The following is a 20805-nucleotide window of genomic DNA, read 5'->3' as shown; positions in this document are numbered from 1 at the left end:
CTTTTGCTTTCTGCATGCACTCCAGCTTCCAACTTCCTAAGTTGTATCTGAGATGCAGTCTCTTAAACTTCCCTCTCAAATCTAAACCAATGGCTTCAAAATTAGCATTATACCCTTGCCAGCTCTTTCGTGTGACCATTTCACACCTCTTTTTCTCTGGTTAAGGGTTGGAATTTTTCATGTTGAAGAGTGTGCTCAGACTGTAATGTTCTCCCCAGTTATCCCAAGTAAGCATTTATTACTTTTAAGTTACAAAGACTGAAAGTCTTGCAGCACAAAGTTTTTTATTAGAATTTTGTTTTCTGATGTTCAAATAGTTTCATTGGTTAACTACACAGAGCACCACTTGTTTTTGATTCTGAATTGCAACACCACAGGGCCAACATAAAAGATGCAATATTTTTAAACAGCATCTACTTTTGAGTATCAATAAAAGCATGTAACACAAGCTGTAGAATTTCAATCGTTATTGGCCAGGCCTTGATTTCTTGCAATCTCTTGGTCATGAAACCCTCACTACCAAAAATTTCCTACTTAAACAGATGTCCAAGTACACACTGTGCGCAGGCAGTCACACTGGCATTTACATTAGTAACGGAGCACGCAGCCTGCTTAAGGGTGCAAGCAGCCATTCTTGGAGAGTTTGCTTTTCAACCACTCTTATGGCATACTTTACTGTAACCATGTGAAAGTAAAACTCCTCCTCTTACTTACTGGAAAGCTTTCTTTTTTGACTAAAGTTAATGGTATCCTCTTCCCCATTTCTCACCAAAGATGAGGCCTTTAGATGTAGTTCAACTCATTAATTAAAAAATAACTTCACACACTTGCGATTTATAGAAGAAATATTCATACAGAACTGAGTAAAGCGCAACTTACCTTTGTCCTAAGACAGGCACTCTGCTCCTATGACTCATGGTATCGCTCCAGTACATGCTGGGACATTTCACAATAGCAGAGAGTAGGGTAGTGCCAAATGACTACTTCAGATGATTGAGAATGGAAGAGGTAACTTTAAGAAGTTGAGATTCCTGATGTGTGTTTGGCACTCTCTCTGCATCCACTAAACACAGTATTTTTCCTTAGCGTTGTATCATTTTCATTAGAAGTGTATTTCCTACCCTACCAGTTACAAAATAAAAAGCAGAGGGTTTGGTTTTCATATAAAGATGTTGACTAGTCCAATTGGATTAACCTTGCATGTATATAAAAGTTACCACTGAGGAAATAGTACTGGGATCTTCAAGTGTTATTCTCTTTCTGGGGGAGTTGAGCATAAATTACTCTTTAATGCATCCTGATATATATAGTCATACTGAAATATTTGGAATATAAATATTAAATGTAAAAGGAAATACACTTAATATTTCTGTTCATACAGCAGGCCCGCCCTGCTTTTATAGTGAAGTATCTTTCAAGAAACCTTTACCTTGTCAAAAAGGGTTGTAGCAAATCATCTGTCCATATAAGGTAACAACATATCGACTTGTTTAGAGGAAACAATTTAAAAAACAATCATCTCTTGCTTAGGGAAAAATATCACCGATGACTTGGAATTACTTCTGTGTCACTTAATGTGTCAATTATTAAAATCCAGTTACTAGATTGAAGCACTACTCTAGCCAACAGGTTTTAACTGTAACAAATACATATCAGTCGCGATGCATGTGTCTGTGTCTCTTGAATATTATTACATGAAAAGGATCCGAGATGGACAGTACATTACTCTGTTGATCCAAAACACAAAAGTGAAAGTGCTACTTCTAGTCCTAATTGCATTAAAAAAAAAAAACCAAAACAACCAAACCCAAAACCCAAAACCAAACCAAACAAAAAACAAACCCAAAACAAAACTAATAGCAGTTCCTCAGTGCATGAATATTTGAGTATTTTTTCCTTGTGCAAGTACTGGTCATCTAAAAACCAAATCTGTATTCTTCCTGGTGGGTGTAAATCGAATCTACTTTAAAAAGTTCACAATGGGCTCTTCATGAATGCAAGTTTCCCACAAAACAGCATGCTGTTAAAAGTGTGCAACATGAAGGGAATGCCATCATGCTAGCTGAATGAGATTGGCAAAATATAGTCCTCTGTAAGGTAAGGCAGGGATTTTAATATGTAACGAAAGTCAAAACAAGTCCTTCTGCAGCACAAACTGTTGAGCTGTCTGTCCAAGCACCCTTCCATTTATGTTCTCAGCATCCCGCAGAGTCCTCCAATTATGCCATGTATATAAAGGTGTTGATATCTGACTCATCTCTTCTGATATACTTGTGCTCTATAAGCCATTCAATTTGCTCTTTTATCATTTTCTTTTGTGGCAAGAACATGTTTTTCAATATTTCTACCAGTTCAGTCTGAAGCTGGGCATTAGTAATTTTCTTCCTCATTTTCATTATTTGGATGATAGCCTCCTGGTGGGGGACAAGAAGAAAAGAAAAATATTTTTAAATGTCTGGGTGAAGTGACAAATGAACACAGCATTAATAGGAGGCTCCTGGTAAGGGAAGACAGCAAGGAAATCTGTATTTTTCCCTAGAAAATAGAAATATGCTGCATTTTTTAGTCTATGTATATACAGAACTGCTTTTATAAAGAAGTTGATAAAGGAAAAGAATGAAGCACTGTCAAGATGCAAGAGATATAAGACAATTCCAGTCAAAGGAGGAGCTAAATCCTATACCTAGAGTGTGAATTACTCACTAAAACCAAATGTTCATTCACTCCCTGAGCAGAAGTTGCAGTTTCCTAGGTGACTTATGATATACCTTGTGAACGTCTCACTGATTTCAGAAGTACAACCAGGCATTAATCCCGCTGCTCCCAGAATGGTCACATCATAATGTTACATCAGGTGGTACAATTCACAGTGTGCATGGCCTGCAATCCAACCTGACTGACAGAACAGACCTGAAACTTGAAGGTAAAATGGGATTTTTGAGGCTCCATTGTAGGTAATGACTCCTGATGCCAGAAAAAAAATCAGGCTTTTCTAAAACTGTCAGCTCAAAAGATTTGACATGAGTAGCTGACTGAAGAACTATCAACCACAGAGCAGGAAGCTGCAGTTTGTATAGCTAAGATGCACTTTTCAACTTTTCCTCTAAGGAGAAGGCCTCTCCAAAGTCGTAGTGCTGTTACCACGGCGTGATCCCACCTCCAAGATTATTCTCTTCATTGAGACTAGAGATACCAAGATCAGCAACGCTGTTTGTTCGTGGTGGTGGCCAGTGTCACTCAACTTTATCAATCTGGTGCTGTCACCCACAACCACACTGTTGCTCAATATCTGCTTTGTCCTCTTTGAAGATGGTGACCTGGTACTTCAGAACAGGAGGCTGACAACTAGAAGTGCATGAACACACATCCAAAATCAGGTATTCACAAGGATCTAGAGTCATATAGCAGAAGTGACTTCCAATGGGATTCCAAAGCACCCATTTCATACATCAACATCCAACTGTGGACAGCATGTAATGATAATACAACAAATTACAGTAATGATAATGCAACAAAAGAAATAGAGGAATTTTGTATTGCTCTGGCAGGTTACTTGCCTGGGTTCGCAATATTCTTAGCTGGACTATTCCTTCATTCTCCTCTTCCCGCATCCTCTCTGTAGTAAGTTGTAATCGACCAATCAAATTTATCTTGCCCCTTTTCTGAACTTTAGCGTTTTTTCTGAAAAAAGTTGTATTGCATGAAAGTAAGCAAAAAAATAAACAAACACTTTCAATTACAGAATTCCTGGTAAACTTAAATTACAGCAGCAAGGAGTACCATGATAGATCAGATACTTATAGGTTATCAGCATTGCAGCAGCGAGAGAGCTGTCTGACAGATCAGAACTCAATGCCAATGTCTCCACACAATGAAACCTAAATAATGCTAGCAAGCATTACAAGTAAATCCAGAAGCTGAAACAATAAAATTTCAGAAAAATAGATTTCAATTTAATTATATGAATGTGGGGCTCTTTGAAGGAAGTTTTTACAACAAAGTTCAGGAAATATGACTAGTTAATATTCCATCAAAGAACCATCTGGGACAAAACCCAGCTACTGCAACCAAGAAAGCTGATGGCATTCTCCAGTGGTCACCCACGAACTATCTCTACAGCCTGTGTCTTCTGTCATGTCCTCTCATCATTTCTCAGAGCTCAAAATCCTGATGACAGGAATAAGCACTATGGCCCTGGACAAGAAACTAAGCCCCAGGAAAGCAGATTTGTCACTTATCTCTTTCTCCACAGATCCAGATGTCCAGCTGCTACTGAGAATGAGGCACAGAATCTGAGGTTACTAGCAAGGAGCCAGTTCTCATCATAGTCACTGACAACAGAGGCAGGCAGAAGCGCAAGTAAAACACGCTGAACATAGTATGTACCACTTGGATATTCTCTCTTTGTATTATCTTGTGCTCAAAGGATTTCAAAGCACCAGTAAAAGTGTCCTGCAATTCTCACAGAAATAAAGACACTCCTCGCTGGTGAGAGCCACACTAAAAATCCTGGCTCTTGACAGCACACCATATTATTAAAGCAGTTTCACTTCTTTTTAACTTATCACTCCGTTTTTGAAATTCTGCGTGCGCGTAATAATCAATACAACACTAGTGCTCTGATCACAGGCTGTCTTCCATGAAATTTTATGGAGTTATTGCTAACTGGAACATGGCAAAGCCTCCAATTTTGCACCTCATCCTTAGGTGTGTAAGAAATTTAATTTCACAGGGATTAGAATTATAGAAATATTTGTTTGAAGGAGATGCTGTAGGTCATCAAGTCCAATCACCTACTTGAAGCATGACTATTGCCAAAACTAAATGAGGACAGGGCAGCAAAGCATGTATCTAGCTGAATTTTGAAAACTTTCAAGAATACAGGTTAAGTTAAAGTGAATTCCTTTAGTTATAAAATAGTACATTGTTATTTTACTTTTCAAACATCGTCTTACATTAAACTGAACTCCTGGTTCACCGAGAAGAGGGTTCCTTCTGTAAAGTCTTTGGGTGAATTGACTTGAGGTTCATATAATAAAACCTGACGTTTCAGCTTTGGAAATGCTACAAGAGACTACAGAGAAAAGGGGAGGGGGAGAAAGAATGAAAATAAAACACCAGACTTTCTAAATGGAAACAACTACTTTCTAAGACCATAATTCACTGCTGTGCAGACTGTAGTGAGGGAACCACACAGCCTTGTTTGGAACTGGTAAAATCAGAGGGGGGACACAGTTTACCAAATCTCCTTCTGAAATGGGTTAGCATAAACAAAATCATACAAAGCAGTAAAACACACGAACTCACGGCTACAGAAGTGGTGTTAAGTCTGACTTACGTGGTTTCTCTCTTTATTCGTGAGCTAAATAATTAGAAGTCTGCTAAAGCAAACACTGAAGTTATTTTTAAGTAACATATTTATCAGGTGTCACTAATTTCCTAGAATTAGACCAGACCCACTCGACAAAACACAATCGTAACTCTGTGCTTTAGGCAGCTTTTTATGGTCAAAAAATTCTTGTAGTTTCCAAAAGTTTGTGAAGTAATACTGGGTTGAGAGAACGTGTTAATGTAAATACTGTGTGTGTTCAGCAGTAGTGCAAGGAGCCAGCATTACAACTGATTAATTACCAAGAAAGGCATTCACATTTCAGTTTCAAAGTGTTATCAGACAGTGCTTTAAAAATACTAATCCTGTATTTCAGAGTACAGAAATCAAGAAGCAATCTGTTCCAAGAGAAAGGGATATACCCATAAAGTCCTCCTAAGTTCTGCATCAGGGAGTTCAGTTGCCAGTTTAAGATTTTCAAAGCTGATCTTCTCTCTGGGTCTTTGGTTCCACGCAAACAGCACAGCGAGTTGAAATGTTGTTACCTCCAAGTCATACTGGCCAACCTCATTCTTAAAGGTTATCTGTGAAGAGGATGAAAATTTTACTTATAAGCCTGTCTGGATCACAAGCTTTCTTACTGTTATAAATACAGAGCATACAGTCATCGAGACTGATACGCTGAAAACTGCACACTTACAATTCCATTGGACATGAGGTGGTGCCAGTGGAGTTTTCTACCACTGTGATTCTTTTTATAAAATTCTTCGACCTCTGGGATGAGATCTTCTAATTCCGTGGGCAGTGAGACAAACACTTTTTCAGAACTTCGGGACCAGGCGCCAGCATTTAAAATTTTAATATTCACAGAGTCAGCTGTAAGATGATATTGGATTATATGAATCTAGGCATAACAGACAGATAAACCAAAATGTTTTGGGTTTTTTTCCTACTCTGAACACAATTATGGAGGACTGAATTTTCAGAAAGTTGCAGGGTGTCTACCTACTTAAACATTAAGGTACTCTATGCAGCACTGGCTTTCTGCCAGCAGCACTGATTGAAACCTGTTTTTTTGGCTTGCTACTGAAGAGCTCCTTAAACACTGGTGCAGCTTTACAGCTGATGCTTATAAGCACTACTCAAGGGTTTTCAGCATGGCAGGTCCAATACTTGATGCTCCTCAGCCTCCCTCATCAGTGAAACAATTTCAGAATGTGATTTAAGCTCTTCATAGCACACATCCAGTTCTCCTGCTGGCAGATAAAGGAGGAGCACAGCATGGAGCACTTGAAGAATGATGAGGGCATGAAAGGAGGAGATAGTTCAGGCATTCACACCTGGCTGATGCCAATTCAAGCCCCTGCTTGCAATTTGTCTAAAAGAGTAGGAAATCTGTATCGGTAAGATTGCTCATAAGGAAAACCCACAACTCAGAGAGTGATATAGCTCTAGTATCAACTGCAGGAGAAAGCAGAGTCTACAGACACTTCCAGTCTAGGGGCAACAATGCCATGGAGACTGTGTTCAACCTGCAGTTGACATAATTTTTAACTTAAAATTTAACATAATTTTTCACCGAAAGAAATTAAAAAGAGCAAATAATTTGAAAAAAATACCTGGTAAAGCAAGTTTATTATTTTTGTGCATTTCCTTGAAGGCCTGATTCAAGTCTTCAGACACTTTGATATCCTGGAACATTCTAGCCAGCTTGTTTACATAGTCTGCTGGCATTCCCACTTCCTACATAAACAAACAGAACAGTAAATATGACATAGAAAACTATGAACAAAAAGGTTTATTTTTAAAATAATAAGCTTGAATAAATTAAGAGCATAAAAGTATACAGGTATAATCACCTTACAGTAATAGTGAATCTGCAATGCAATATAAAGGGTTTTTAGCATGGATCATAAGTAGTTATCCCTTAAGGGCATATGATGATCCTTTTAAAGAAATTCAATTTCTGAAGAATGTATGCATGCATTAAGGAATCCATAAGTTCTGAGATTTGAAGGAATGTTTAAGGCATGCAAATAATACTCTAATCTACATAAAAATTCAAAATTAGAATGGATCTCAAATTATTTACGTATCTAAACAAGTACACTGCATTTTGCTTATTTGCATATGGAATCTATGATGCCTTTAGATAATTGTATGTGAAACATTTTTAAATCTATCACTACCATTATTAGAGAAGAGTTAAACTGTTTTACTTTCACAAAGTACTGTGATAGAAGGGAAGAACAAGATGCCCTGAGTGGCCTGCTATTAAAGTTAAAAAACTCACCTAAGCGAGAAAGATATTTATGTTCAAGAGTGGAATATTAATTAACCACAAGCATGAGGCACAACCAAAGAAAGATGTGATGCTACTTACTCTGAGCCATTCCACCATATTCTCTTCAATTTCACTATCTGCTGATATATCTAATATCAGACGTCTTGTTAAGTGAGCTTTGTGATATCGCATGAAAACATCTTTATTCTGTACATATTTAAGTACCAAAAGCTGTCAAAAATAGAGTTTAATATATTTATTTGCACTGGCAACCAGACATGTCTTTGAATGCTGATCTAATGCACTGTAGACTATGAGCAGAAAAAGACTACTTGACATTGCCTTAGGAGCAACTGTGTTAATACTATCACAGGCATCAGCAATGAATGTTTCATAATATCACACCTTCAACTTCTTCATTTGTCAAACATCAAGAAATTCTCTTAAATCAAAAAAGACATTGACACTGGTATGTAAAAATCTCCTGGACTATTATCTAGACAAATATTAGTTATTGTAATACATTACAGTGTCATATAGGCATTAATTTAGTATACCAATTTTGTGAACTGACACAGGAGACATGAAACACTGGATGATTTACAATATTTAAACACACACACACACACACACACACACACGATAACATAAACTCTTTTCTCTACTATTACACCTCGCATAAATGCTTTTGAAGATCAAGGCCTCAACCCACATAAGGAAATAAAACAAACAAATTCATTCTTCAGAGTAACTGAGAAATAGAAGGCAAAAACATACCACTTCTTTAAGCTTTGCTTCAATTTCTTCAGAGGTTAGTTTTTTGCTTAGTGGTGTTTTTCTTAGCAACATGTCACAGTAATTAGCAAGAAGCTCAGGGCATTTGGATTCAGGTTGTGTTTTCAATCCAACACTAGATAAAAAAAGAACAATATATCTTCAAACCATACAGAACCCTGCTATCCTGGAGTGACTACATTGTTAACAAGACAGACCACTCTCTCCTGATCCCCTTGGCAAAGATCCTGGTGGTGAATTTATAACCTTGTTAAACTAATGAAAAATTAGGGATAACACCCCTTCTTCTTGAAAGAATAAATACTGCCAAACACTTTTAGACAGCTTCTACAGCTTGATTATTTTAACTAATTATAATTTTAGAACTGTAACAATGAAAGATGAAGGTGAAACTGCAGTTTGAAACAACTAAATATTGCATGGAAAGTATTCCAGTAAAGAATTAAAAATGCTACAGTGAAATGTTTCACTCATCTCCTCAGTATGCTGTACTGAGGTCTCAAGAACAGCCTCCTGCACCACACTTCACAGACTGCAAATCTCAACACATCTACCACATAGTAACAGGATAAAATTATTTCATCACAGCTATAAAGGATGGACTAACAGCTTGGAGATTAAATGCAGACTAAAGTTGAACAAGATGCTACAGTAGGCAAACTGTGGTTCTTCAAAAATCATCAAGCACAGGTCATGTTCTAGACTGGTAAATAAAACCGTATGGCAAGGACCAATCCCTATCCCTAGAGTCAGATGGCACCAACTTGACTGCTGCTCCCAAGGGCTGAAAGCAAGCTCAGGAATCCAGTTTTCTTGCTCATTTCACCCTCTCACCAATTAGTATAGACAGAGCTAACATTCTTCAGACAACTGGTCCTTTTTTTTTTAATTCATGAAGCAGCTTGCAAGGTGTCTTCTGCCCTCTGAAGACCATCTGAAGTATAAGCAGATCACAAGCCTTTTGGCTATTACAAAAGACTAAGCAAGATGAAGTTTTGTTTTGCTCAAACCAGGCTGCATATCTAGACAACTTCAAAGTGCTTGGGAAGAAGAATGTTGAACAGAAGACCATCACTATCACAGTGGTTTCTAAGAAACCACTAGGCAGGGTTCACTTTAGGAGTGAAACAGTTTGAATGAGGTATCGATTTGGATGGTCTCAGGGGAAACAAAACATTAGAAGATACCTAGGAAACTCCTCTACCTTACCTACACCTATGCAAAGTATAGAAAGCAGGGATCCAGTCTTTTGTGACAGCATTCTTCCAATAAATATAAGGAGAAAGACTAATCCCTATTCAGGGGAATTGACTTGCCATTAGTCCGAGACCAAACCCAGAATACGAACCAAGATGCTGCACAGATATTTATAACCATCCACCCCTAACTAGAAGCAATTGGAAAGGGAAGCTGGCAGCCCAGCTACACAAGCTTTGTTTCCGTAGTAAATCAGGTGACAAACTATATATAAGCAATCCCAAGCACCTAAATATTTACAAATTCCTACTCAAGTGGCACATCACATGGTAAATGTTAACAATCAATTAACTGACTGCTACCTTCTCTTGGCTGAGTTAGCAGAGCAGGCACTGTAAGCATGGTCCTTCTTCTTGAATCACGCAGGTCTGCCTAATCTACTGGAAGCTGTTTAAACTAACCTGGTTAATCCTGCACTGAAACAAAAATGCAACAGCTGGACAGGTCACACTCACAACTGGAACAAGAGGAGGTGGAAAACAGCTTGTGGATGGTTACACCTTAATCAGCCACAGTTATTCCCATGAAGATTACTGCCTCATTTTTCCCCAGGACCTTTGCTGAAGTTGTGGCAGAGTTATACAGCTGAGGTTTTTGGAATTAATAATCCAGGAAGCCATTATGAACTTCAGCTAACAAACTGACTCATAGTATAAAAGAACAGATCCCCAAGTACTACAAATAAATTTAAGTTGAACCAGGCTGCTATTCACTGATCTACTTCCACACAAAAAGAGTCTTACCAGAAGTCAGTAAGCAATCTGAAATTCCATAATGCAAATAACACAAAGCCCTTTTAAACACAGCATTACTTTTTGAAGAGACATTTTAAAAACCTTGATTTGCACAAAGTTTACATGGCTTACCCCTTTTGCTTCAATGGCAATTCAAGTTTAAATATTGTAGCATCATTCACAACTGCTTTGTATGCCTGAAAAATAATTAGATTATTGGTGCTTCACTCAATTTTTCTCTGATATGAATTGCAAAGATTATCTCTTTTTACACTGTTGTAACATTAAATTAATTCAATTTTTTTTTATTATCCCAAAGCTTGCAGATTCTATTTTCAGTTTGAGAGTTCAAATTCTATGACTCACTTTCCCAGTAAACTGATGTATTGAGTTTTCCTCTTTTCCACTACCATACTAGTTTCCTTTAAACAACAACTTAGGAAGGGATTACATGGAGCAGGTTGGACGTCTGAAGTCATGAGACAAATACATAGTAAATTCTAAACACAAATTATTGCTGAATCGGACATTCAGGTTCTCAATACAAAGGTTATCTTCTAATGTGCTCTACAACATTACAAAGCTGAATGCATGCATCTTTATGCAGGACTACAACAGAAATTAAAAGCTACTCAGTTGATAGTAAGTTTCATCAATATTTTAGCCTGCATATTTAATAGAGAAACAGCAGGTTCTAAATTTAACAGTGAATAGGCACAGGGTTTTGGAGACATCATAATACAAACTGCAACAATTCTTATAGTGAACAAAAGACCAGGAGAAACATACCTTATCTCTGGCAGTAAGAAATCTTGGATCATCTTGAAAAGCTTCTTTAACCAATTTGCTAAACCGATTAAATAGCGTGAGCAATTGCTCTACATATTTCTCAGAATCCTAAAGAGGCAAAAACCAAACTAAAAAAAAGGGCTCCACAGAATTCAGTGTGAGCATACATTAATTCCCTAATCTGCAAAAATGCTGAATCCTCAAAAGCCTGCATACTATGAACATACATTTTATCTTTAGTCTCTGTACTGAAGAGCTCTACAGCATGTAGGCCTAAACACAGATTTTCAAGATAGTATTTCCAATACACAAAAAAAGGATAAAAATCTGTAACTTCAAATATTATACAATAACATTTTATTTTAAAGGATGTTTTGAAGGACCAATAAAAGACACATGCCACATCCTAATTGCTGCAGACACCTAGGCCTCCCAGACCCGAAAAAAAACCAGATGATAAAAAGCTGAAAAAATACAGTGGAGAAAAAATCCTTATAATTTCCACAATGAACAACCACTCTTAGATTGAAAGCAAATTTCATCAGGAAGTTAGAATTCTGGAAAAATTAATTAGGCTTTTAAAATTAAGATTCTAACACAATTGTATTTTATAAGCATCCCATGCACCTAATTTATAACCTTTACTGCAAATTAGATTCACTTTTTAAAGCTACAATTGAAAACACAAAGAATAAAAAGCTATCCTAGACATTTAAAACTTTCAGTGGATCAAAATTTGATCTCTACACACAAAATCTCATAAAATTATTTCCATTCATGCATTCATGCACAAATAGAGAATATGTAACTTCTGCAAAGTTTTTTTCCTGTTGTTATTTTACTAAAACCCAATATACTTACAGTAGTAATAGTTTCAGCAGCTGCTACCATGTCTGCAAGTCCAGCACTAACAATATGTTCTTCCAAATCCTTTAGCATAGGCTCTATGCCATTCGGAACTTTATCCATCAGTGAAAACATTAAATGCAACTCTGAAAGATACAAACACTGATGAAGCCACCAGTCAAAGGCCTGTATAAAAGCCAAATACACTTCATTTCTCCTAGGCATGTCTCAAGTGGAACATTAAATATCTGAAGAATAGATAATCCAATCGGTCTCTTACAAAGAAAGAGATCTTGAGTACTGTTTTAACTCTGGTCCCCCAAGAGGATTCTTTTGAAGGCAAAAAGAGAAATTTATCGCAGTGTTAATACTTGCTTACGCATACAGTATCTTCTATAGTATGCTAATGCATATAGTATGCCAAGCTTGAATAAGACCTCCCTAAAACCAACGACCATTTGGATTAAGTCCAAGTTCTAACTGCCTTCAAATCCCTGGCAAGAATGTTTCTCAGCTGGAAGCCTACAGGCACTTATGCAGGAAATTGTATGGATTCAAGACATTTCAAAATTTTAAATTAAAGCCAAACAAACCTGTCTTTGTGTATGTTTCAATACCACTTACAATATTTTGTTTTAGTTAAAAGTTTGCAAAGTTCTGAAGTAACCAAAACTGACTAATGCAAACAGTGAACTCTTCTTCCCTCAGAGTTTTAGTTTTTCTCACAGTTACTGTTTAAAAACTTCAAAAAGTGATGTGCTTTATTTGTCTACTTTTTGTGAAGATATTTCAATACTGCTTTTAAAAAAAAAAAAAAAAGCTACTGAAACATCAATAATCATCTTGACAAAGCTGTCCACGAAGAACACTGGGATTAAGGTCACCAGGTTGTTGTAAAGAGACCACAGAGATTTGAACTCAACACGGCAAAGGACTTTGCTTCATGTAGAACAAGTGGACTCTGATTCTTTTTTTGATAGAAAAAAAATTATAGATTCACTTAGTTCCTCAATGTTATGTCTACTGTGAAAGGGGAAAAGTCAGAGGCCCCGCCTTTGCTTTCTCCTCTGCATTACTTTTGTCAGCAACAAACACCAAGATCGTGTCACCACTGAGGATGAAATATGCTACCATCATCTGTATCTCCACAGCTGCTGCAGAAGCAAATAGAAAAGTACAAAGAAAAAAAAAATCCTTTTAGAACATAGCAATGCAAATTAGAGAATGGAAACTACAAACAACCTTGAATAAGAACTTGCAATGGTACTAGAGACAACTCACAATGGGCTGAATGACAGGATGTCAGGAACCAGGAAAAAACCCCAACATGTAGTCGGAGGCATTCTCAGTGCAATTTAGATCTACTGTAAGAAATGGCAGCATCATTTTACATAGAAAAAGTCCAAAAAGCTCCCTCAACTTTTACTGGATCTTTTAAAAAGAGTAAGAGGGAGGAAAAGATGGCAGAAAAAGTGAAACAAAAAGGTATGTTAAAGGGCTCTACATCTGTTTCTGTACAGTAGTGATGGCATAAATACTTCGAGAAAAAAATCAGTGGTTTCTCTTAAGAATCAGTAGCAAAGGAAGACTCCAGGTGCACCCCTAAGACTGCAGGACCCAAAAAACCATAAACTCTTCAAAGACAGATTGCAAAGTAACAAAAGCAAATGGAGTATTTCACTTGAATTTCTCTCAGAATACATTACGACACTGAAGAGCAAAGAAATTCATACTGTACTTGTTGGGGCACTTAAAGTCTGCTTTCATTCTGTATTCAGGAAAGCCAAGTGTACTTTTTGTTTCTGTTGCACTCCAAAAATAAAATTTAGGCCTCCCTTCCCCAACACTATAAGCAAACAAAACCACTGTAAGTCAGTTCTAAAGTCTTTGCAAGCTATGACATTTTTGATAGTTTTTAGCTGGAAAACGTTATTCCTTCCTGTCTTTGCACAGCATGTAAATATTACTTAATATAACAAGACTATGTGCCCAGCTCATAGCCAGAAGTCCCCACCAAAACAGCCCTTTTTTGTCAGTGGTGTTTAATAAAGACAACATCACTGAATTCTTTGTGGCAGATAATATCAGAAAGTCACATGCATAAGCAAAGCAGAGCAGGGGACACTATCAGATGTATACATTACTATGTATAGCTCCAGTCTTTAATTACGTTTCAGTCATCTGCACCTGCACCCTTCATTGAAGCATTTTAAACAGATGTGACAGACTAAACGGAAGTGCTCTGCAACCAAGCACTATCAGAGGACAGACACAGCCACAAGACAGGGCTGCGTGAATATTTCAACAGGTTTCTAAAGAAAGATCCTTTGGTGCCTGTAGATGAACCCTTCTGAAGCTCTGCATTTACATAAGCCTCCTGCATTCTCCCAAAGGCTGTAACATATACTCGTAAGAAGTTTCACGGCTTTCTACATTTAGCTCTGGACTATTGCCAGAAATCATGCTGCTAGATGAACAGATCAGTATGACATAGTTTTGAGGTCAAATATTTTCTTAAATGCTGCATTTAGAAGTGAGTGTTTTCTATAATATTCTAAGTCATAAAACAGTTTTCTCATTTCAATAGAAATGAAAACCTCATAAGACATTCCTAAATATTCCCTGGCTGCTGGATACCAAAACTTCAAAGAAAAATTAACCTGTGATTTCAGCTTTTTTTTTTCGTTTTTCCTACCTGAATTATAACATTTTAATGACATATCAAGTTTCTTTTATCATACAGGACCAACACAAGACTTCTGAATCACACTAAACTCTCAACTTCCGGCAGCAGAGTTAAAAAAAACTTCTGAAAACTTTCAAAAGGCATGCAGAGCTAACTTTCAATACTCACACTGACATACTGGCTATAAAACCACATGAACATCTTGCAGAGATTTTGTTAACTTAACCTACTGGTCCTACATCAATAATCAGAGTAAGAAAAATTTCTCCCTGCCTTTCAGAAAAAAAGCTTTTATAAGGAGATGCTTCACTTTTTTTCCAGGTGTAAAGAGGTAGCGGGGTGAAATGAAGAAGAAATGTTTGTATCTGGAGTATTCAAATAGAAAGTGAAAACATATGTAGTATTTACCAGAGTTAGTCAACATGATGAAAGTAAGTGTAGGAAAAAATAAAGAAAACAGAGCACTAAATACTCTTTGAAACAAGATGAGAACTATCCACTCATTCAAATTAAGAGTATTGTGGACATAGATTTCAAAAGTGATAGGAAAAAATATGAACCAATGATGGAAATTTTTTGTGGGACTGCTCATGGGCAATAATATTTTTATATGAAACACTACCACCATCTATTAAAAACAGTAATTTGATATATCTACACACAAATCTATTTTTATGCTGTTCATGCAGGGTTCACCCTGCACTGTTCTTGAAGCTTCACTTACTTTCTGTTTCATTTCGTTTGATCATGCCTTGGCATTCAGCTAAAATAGTCTCTTTAAAAGATGTCACCAGGGCATTGACGCAGCACTCCATGAGCTGAAATATATTAAACACAGGATTAGCTCAAGCAGCCATCTGAACACCGAAGTCTGATGTGTCTCGAGTTTGCCATGACACAAAATTTAACCTGTTCTCAACAATTAGCTCTATAAAACCATAAACTCATTCACTGATTCAAAAAAGTCTGTGCAGTTTGAATAGAATCTATACAGGAACCACACTTCTTCAAAATGTTTAGCTTAGTAAATGTGGTAAAGTCTCCTCCAAACCATTAATGAGCTTAGTATTTCTGTCGGCTCTTTTCTCTCAAGGGAGTCACCACTTTTGGAACAGTAACTACCCTACTTCATTTCCAAGTATACATCCAAGAGCTAAGAATAGTTCTCATTCCAGCATACCCTATTTGGACCAGGCTGGATGGCTTGAACAAGGCATTAGATCTAGAACAGAAACAGCCTGTACACGTCAGGACCATCTCTCTTTTGTCAGCCTCTTTATACCAGCTATAGTTTATACCTGTGCAAAACGAATGATTCACAGCTTAACAAAAGGTGTAAAGCACATTTTGATCCACTGCAAAAAAATTATCAGATTTAAAAGGTATTTATTTAAAATAACCTGTTTCCTGAACTAATTTCAACACAGACAATTATGAACTATTCACTGCAGTTAAATCTTCCTCTAGAATCTGAACTGTGTAAAAAATTGCTGAAGAGGCAAGAAGGGGAAGGAATAAAAAGAAAACCGATCTTTTATATTAAATGGCCATATTTTAGCCTAAGAGGAAATACATTACAGCTTTAATGAAATTTCTATTGCTCCTTTTGATTGCAATGAACAATAAATCTTTCAGGTATTCTCAATGAGTACTGAGAAACCCTTTGCCAAACAGACTTGCCCATTTATTTTCAAACATGATTCTCATCCACTGTTAAGCATAGGAAAAAAACCCACCATATCTAACTCAAAATGAAAGAACAAAAACCAACCTGAATAAAAACCTGCCCTTCAGTTTTAAGTTTTGATCTACATGTAATGTTAAAATACTTGCAGAAATTGTAGATTACCAGACTGGAAAGTAATACATGTTTTTGCAACAAATAATTTATGATTAAAAACCACAAAATAAACAGTTTCAATTTACTGGTATCAAATAATACTGTAACACAAAACTAAACCCTGCAGTACAATACTATATAAATATGAAACACATGATTTTTCTACACATTATACTCACTGCTTCTACAGAGTTACATTCGCGTCTTGTTTCTAAATACCGTAGTGCTCTTTTCTCTTCTTCTTTTAGTTTAGCATCTGCCTGTGCAAAAGTAGAACAGCAATCATTTTAAGTACTAACACTTTCAGTATAAAGGTACAACAGAATTTTTACTTACATATTTCATATAATTCTGTACACCGTTTTGTTGTAAATAAGAAGGAGCCTGTGTTCTATAAAATCTCTCTGTTGAATCCAAATATGCCTTTTCAAAGTTATCCCGATATATCTGAAGTTTATCTTCAGGATTAGAACAAAGGTTAACTGCAAAGAGAAAGTCCAAACTTACTCTCAAGTCTTGGAAATTTATGTGGCTAATAATAAGCAAATTTCAATGAGAGAGTGAGACTTGTATTAAAAGGTTGCATTGAACAATTTGAAATATCGCAATAAATGGACTCCGATCACAAAGGTAACCAAACTTGGCCAATCTTTGCTCCCAAAACCATTCAGATCAATTAAGGGAAACTGGAAACAAACTTCATACTTAGCTCCAGCACTTCAACATTCAAACATGGTAACCATAAATACACATACAACTGCAAAATTGTAAGGAAGGAATAAAAAGCTCAGAATAGTGCCCAGTAAAGGGAGAAGTTCTCTATCTGACTGAGCAAAAAGCTTCTCTTAGACACTGTTCCTGGAATCACAATGTCTCCATTTCAGACTTTTTTTCCTGTTTTACAAGAATGGAGACAGTGAGCTTATTGCAGTGCTTTGCACTATTTGAGAAAGAGTTTCCACTTTCCTCTCAACTGTTACAGAGAAATGAATAGTCATTAAATGGAATATGCTTTAAAAAAAGTTAGAACTTGACTTCTGTAAAAAGCTATCTCAGAGAGTATTAGCCACAAGTTTAGTTCAACGTGCTGGAAAGCTTTCAAAAGCAGCAGGCAATGATGAAACATCACAGAAGTTTCAGATACACAGATCTGTTCTGCAACAAAGAAAAAGACTGGAAGTCTTAAATGTAGCCTGTTTAGCATTTCTTCTTCAAACTGTCTAAGAAATCAGAAACAGTATGTAAAGGAGTACAGACTAAGTTATAGCTGCAACCCCAAAAGGTCAAAACGTAGTCTTCTCTTTGAAAACATTGATTGTGCAGTAACTGATACACAGGTAAACCACTTAGAAGCTAAAGATTATAAACAGAATTTAACTGGTATCATGTATCAACAAGCACAACAAAAAAATCAATACAAAATGCTGAGAATGTCAACCCTACCACCACAACTGCCAACTTTGTATGAAGAAAATTCATTTACTCAAGTGAGGAGGCAATAGATTGGTGTGTGCAAGACGTACCATATGATTCTCGAACTCCAATAACAAGCTGGGAGTCGAAAGCTTCTCCTAGTCTTTCAGCATGAACTAGCTTCATTGCACTGTCCTGAAGTCTATTTTTTATATTTGAAAATATGGATTCATTCCACGTATCTAGCATGAGCTGCATATCAGGAAGAGAAAAACAAAATCCTGTCAGAAAGGTACACGCAGACCTAAGTTTGTGCAAAAAAATACAAGAGCTCAGAGACAGAAATCGAGCAATTAATAATGTAATTTTCAGGTCATACACAGCAGTTCAGCTACATTAGAACTTGATCTTGCTCTGAACTTGTTATAGAAATCATATTCAGTCCACATGCTAAATTTACTTTATGTAACTGAACAGCTGGGGAATGAGTCTTGAATGCATGTATTCATTCCATTATTCTGTATTATTTCTACAGTTCTTGATAACCAGTCAAGTAATTTTTCCAGCAACACAATGTGTCAGAAGTTGCAATATCAGGGGCTACTTTTGAGGCAAACACCTAAATATAGTTCACCATTTGGCAGGTGCAGTCTTAGACAAAACTAAAAACTCAACTAACACCATAGTTACGTAAAGAAGACGACTGATGGCTTTAAATTGCATTAATCCAACAAGAAAATTCAGTATGCAAGTAATGCATATGTAGTTTATAAAAAACTCCAGATCTCATCTAAGCACTGCAAAGTTTTAAAATTATTTATGGAGGCTCTTCTCAAAATCTTCATCACTCACTGTGTCCCTTTATATTCCATTGTGTGATTCATTATTTTTGGTGATTGCTACTGATGCTGCTGTAAATGCACTGCATTACACCTGACCACCATACCTGTGCCCACCTAAGCCCCTTTAGCTGTTCAGTAGTAAATACTTGCAGCATGCTACATATTTGCTAAAAATCCTTGTTTGCTTTTAGTCTTCAAGTTACTGGAGTTGGTTTTTTTTTTTTGCCCTCAGATGCTGGATCTGCCTCTTTCTATATGATACTGAATACCCAATGAAATTATGCCAAAGTAAGGCCACTTCATTGCTTTAGAAGAAAGCTCAAACTTAAAAGTATCTACAAACTTGACAGCAACTGCTATGAATGTAATTTAAGCATGGTATTTGTCAGTCTACACTGGCAGTGGAAAGCAGGTTGGAATAATAAAATTTACTAATGCAAACTTTACCTCATGACTGTGAATAAGCTTACTAAAAAATACAACATTGCATGGCAAAGTTAATAGTAAAGATTAGATGATCTTATTCCATTATTGCTTTGTAAATTTTAGATTTTAACACAGCTAGCACCTAATAAAAGTCAAGATTTCAAGAGAGTTAAGTTTACCATACTTTATTCCTAATTTTTTCCATAACTGTCTCTCAGCTAAATTTCCATTTCTGACACTGGAGTCTTATGTGTTGGAAGAGAATGTTTAAAACATTGCAACATTCACAGAAGCAAAACTCTATTTGATTACTTCCCCAATTACTTTTCTCATTATTTTAACTTTATTGATGTAAACATTATGTTGCACTGTTTAAAAGAGCTGAAGTGAGTGAAAACTGGAGAAGAAACAGTGAGAATATCAAGCAACCTGGCATGCACATTAACAGCTTTGTCATGGTCAAAGTGCTTCTACACATTACGGATAGGGAAGTTTTACAGAGATATTTGAAGGAAAACACGTCACTTTGGGTGACTATATGAAGAACTTCTCAAGCAAGGGAAGGGTTTCCACAAGGGACTTTTTAGAACAGAGAATGATGCTATAAACAAGACCTTCAGCAGTGAATATGAAATAATGAGACAGGTTGGAGACTCCGGGTTTTCATGTTCCAGACACAGGCTGGTCCTAACTGGACCACATATGAGAGACAAGATACCTCCATCTGCTTCAGTCCTGACTAAAATCTGAATTGTTAGAAACCAGTTCTTTCTCTTAGATTCTCCTCACTACTTTGTCCACTCTATCTTGTTTCTTTTTAATTTCTTAGTTTTCCTACCTTCTGCATAAAGCAGAGTCAAGAGCTCAGGTTTGCCAAATCTTGGGGAGTCTAAGATTATGTGTTTTCTCCAACAAACAATGAAAACTAAAAAGGTAATTTGAGGTGGCAATTCCTCTCTGCTGCTGTTTTCCTTTTCTTCAAGAGGTACAGAGGACAAGATGTCAAAATAGGAGGGTGAAAGAGAATGGAGAAATGATTAATAGCTCAAAACAACTAAAGTGTGTGTTTGGGGAGGGTGGGTAGGGCAAGTTCTGTGAGGGTGGGGTGGTGCACTGCTCCACACCCCACCCACTGGAGCCTGGAGCCTCTGGGCCAGCCCCAAAGTGGCTACCAAACTACTGGCACAGTGGAAGCCCCATCTGTGTGGAGGGACCAGAGCAGATAAAGGTGTCCCACTGCACTGGATCTTACAGCAGCTAAGATCGTGCTGGATCCCAGGTGGTAACTATTGATCTTTATTGATCTTTATCTTTCTCCCTCTCATAAAAGTTTGCTGTTCAATGTCCTGAGAAGTTTGTTGTCTTCTCCTGTGCCCTGCCTGGGAGTGTCAAGGTACTAAAACCCTTTAAAACACTTGCTGAGCAAGCCTGGGACATAACGAAGGGCAAAGAATAGAACTTTGCCCAACGTAAGGAATTCAAACTATTTTGCTCTTCCCATCCTGGAGACAGAAGAACAATTAAAATGATCTTCAGTACCAAATGAAAGACTGCTAGAGAAATT

General features: G+C 36.8%; 1 protein-coding gene across 2 annotated transcripts in view; it reads right to left on the bottom strand.

Moving 5' to 3' along the window:
* Positions 1-218: 218 nt before the first annotated feature.
* CUL5 (cullin 5) overlaps positions 219-20805 on the bottom strand; it is a 33230-nt gene continuing 12643 nt past the window's right edge. For both annotated transcript variants that reach the window (XM_039564440.1, XM_010400563.4), the window contains exons 5-19: positions 18084-18225; positions 16897-17042; positions 16740-16820; positions 15445-15538; positions 12050-12180; positions 11189-11296; positions 10532-10596; positions 8391-8523; positions 7713-7844; positions 6949-7072; positions 6030-6205; positions 5752-5913; positions 4956-5074; positions 3558-3681; positions 219-2414 (exon numbers count right to left, since the gene is read on the bottom strand). In XM_039564440.1, coding sequence (XP_039420374.1) covers positions 2220-2414; positions 3558-3681; positions 4956-5074; positions 5752-5913; positions 6030-6205; positions 6949-7072; positions 7713-7844; positions 8391-8523; positions 10532-10596; positions 11189-11296; positions 12050-12180; positions 15445-15538; positions 16740-16820; positions 16897-17042; positions 18084-18225 — 1932 coding nt within the window. In that variant the 3' untranslated portion in view covers positions 219-2219. The remainder of the gene's footprint in view (positions 2415-3557; positions 3682-4955; positions 5075-5751; positions 5914-6029; positions 6206-6948; positions 7073-7712; positions 7845-8390; positions 8524-10531; positions 10597-11188; positions 11297-12049; positions 12181-15444; positions 15539-16739; positions 16821-16896; positions 17043-18083; positions 18226-20805) is intronic.

This window comes from Corvus cornix, chromosome 1 (assembly GCF_000738735.6).
Source record: "Corvus cornix cornix isolate S_Up_H32 chromosome 1, ASM73873v5, whole genome shotgun sequence".
NCBI classification, from domain to species: Eukaryota; Metazoa; Chordata; class Aves; order Passeriformes; family Corvidae; genus Corvus; species Corvus cornix.
Note: the sequence above shows the minus strand (reverse complement) of the source record. Positions and strands in the feature narration are given on the sequence as shown.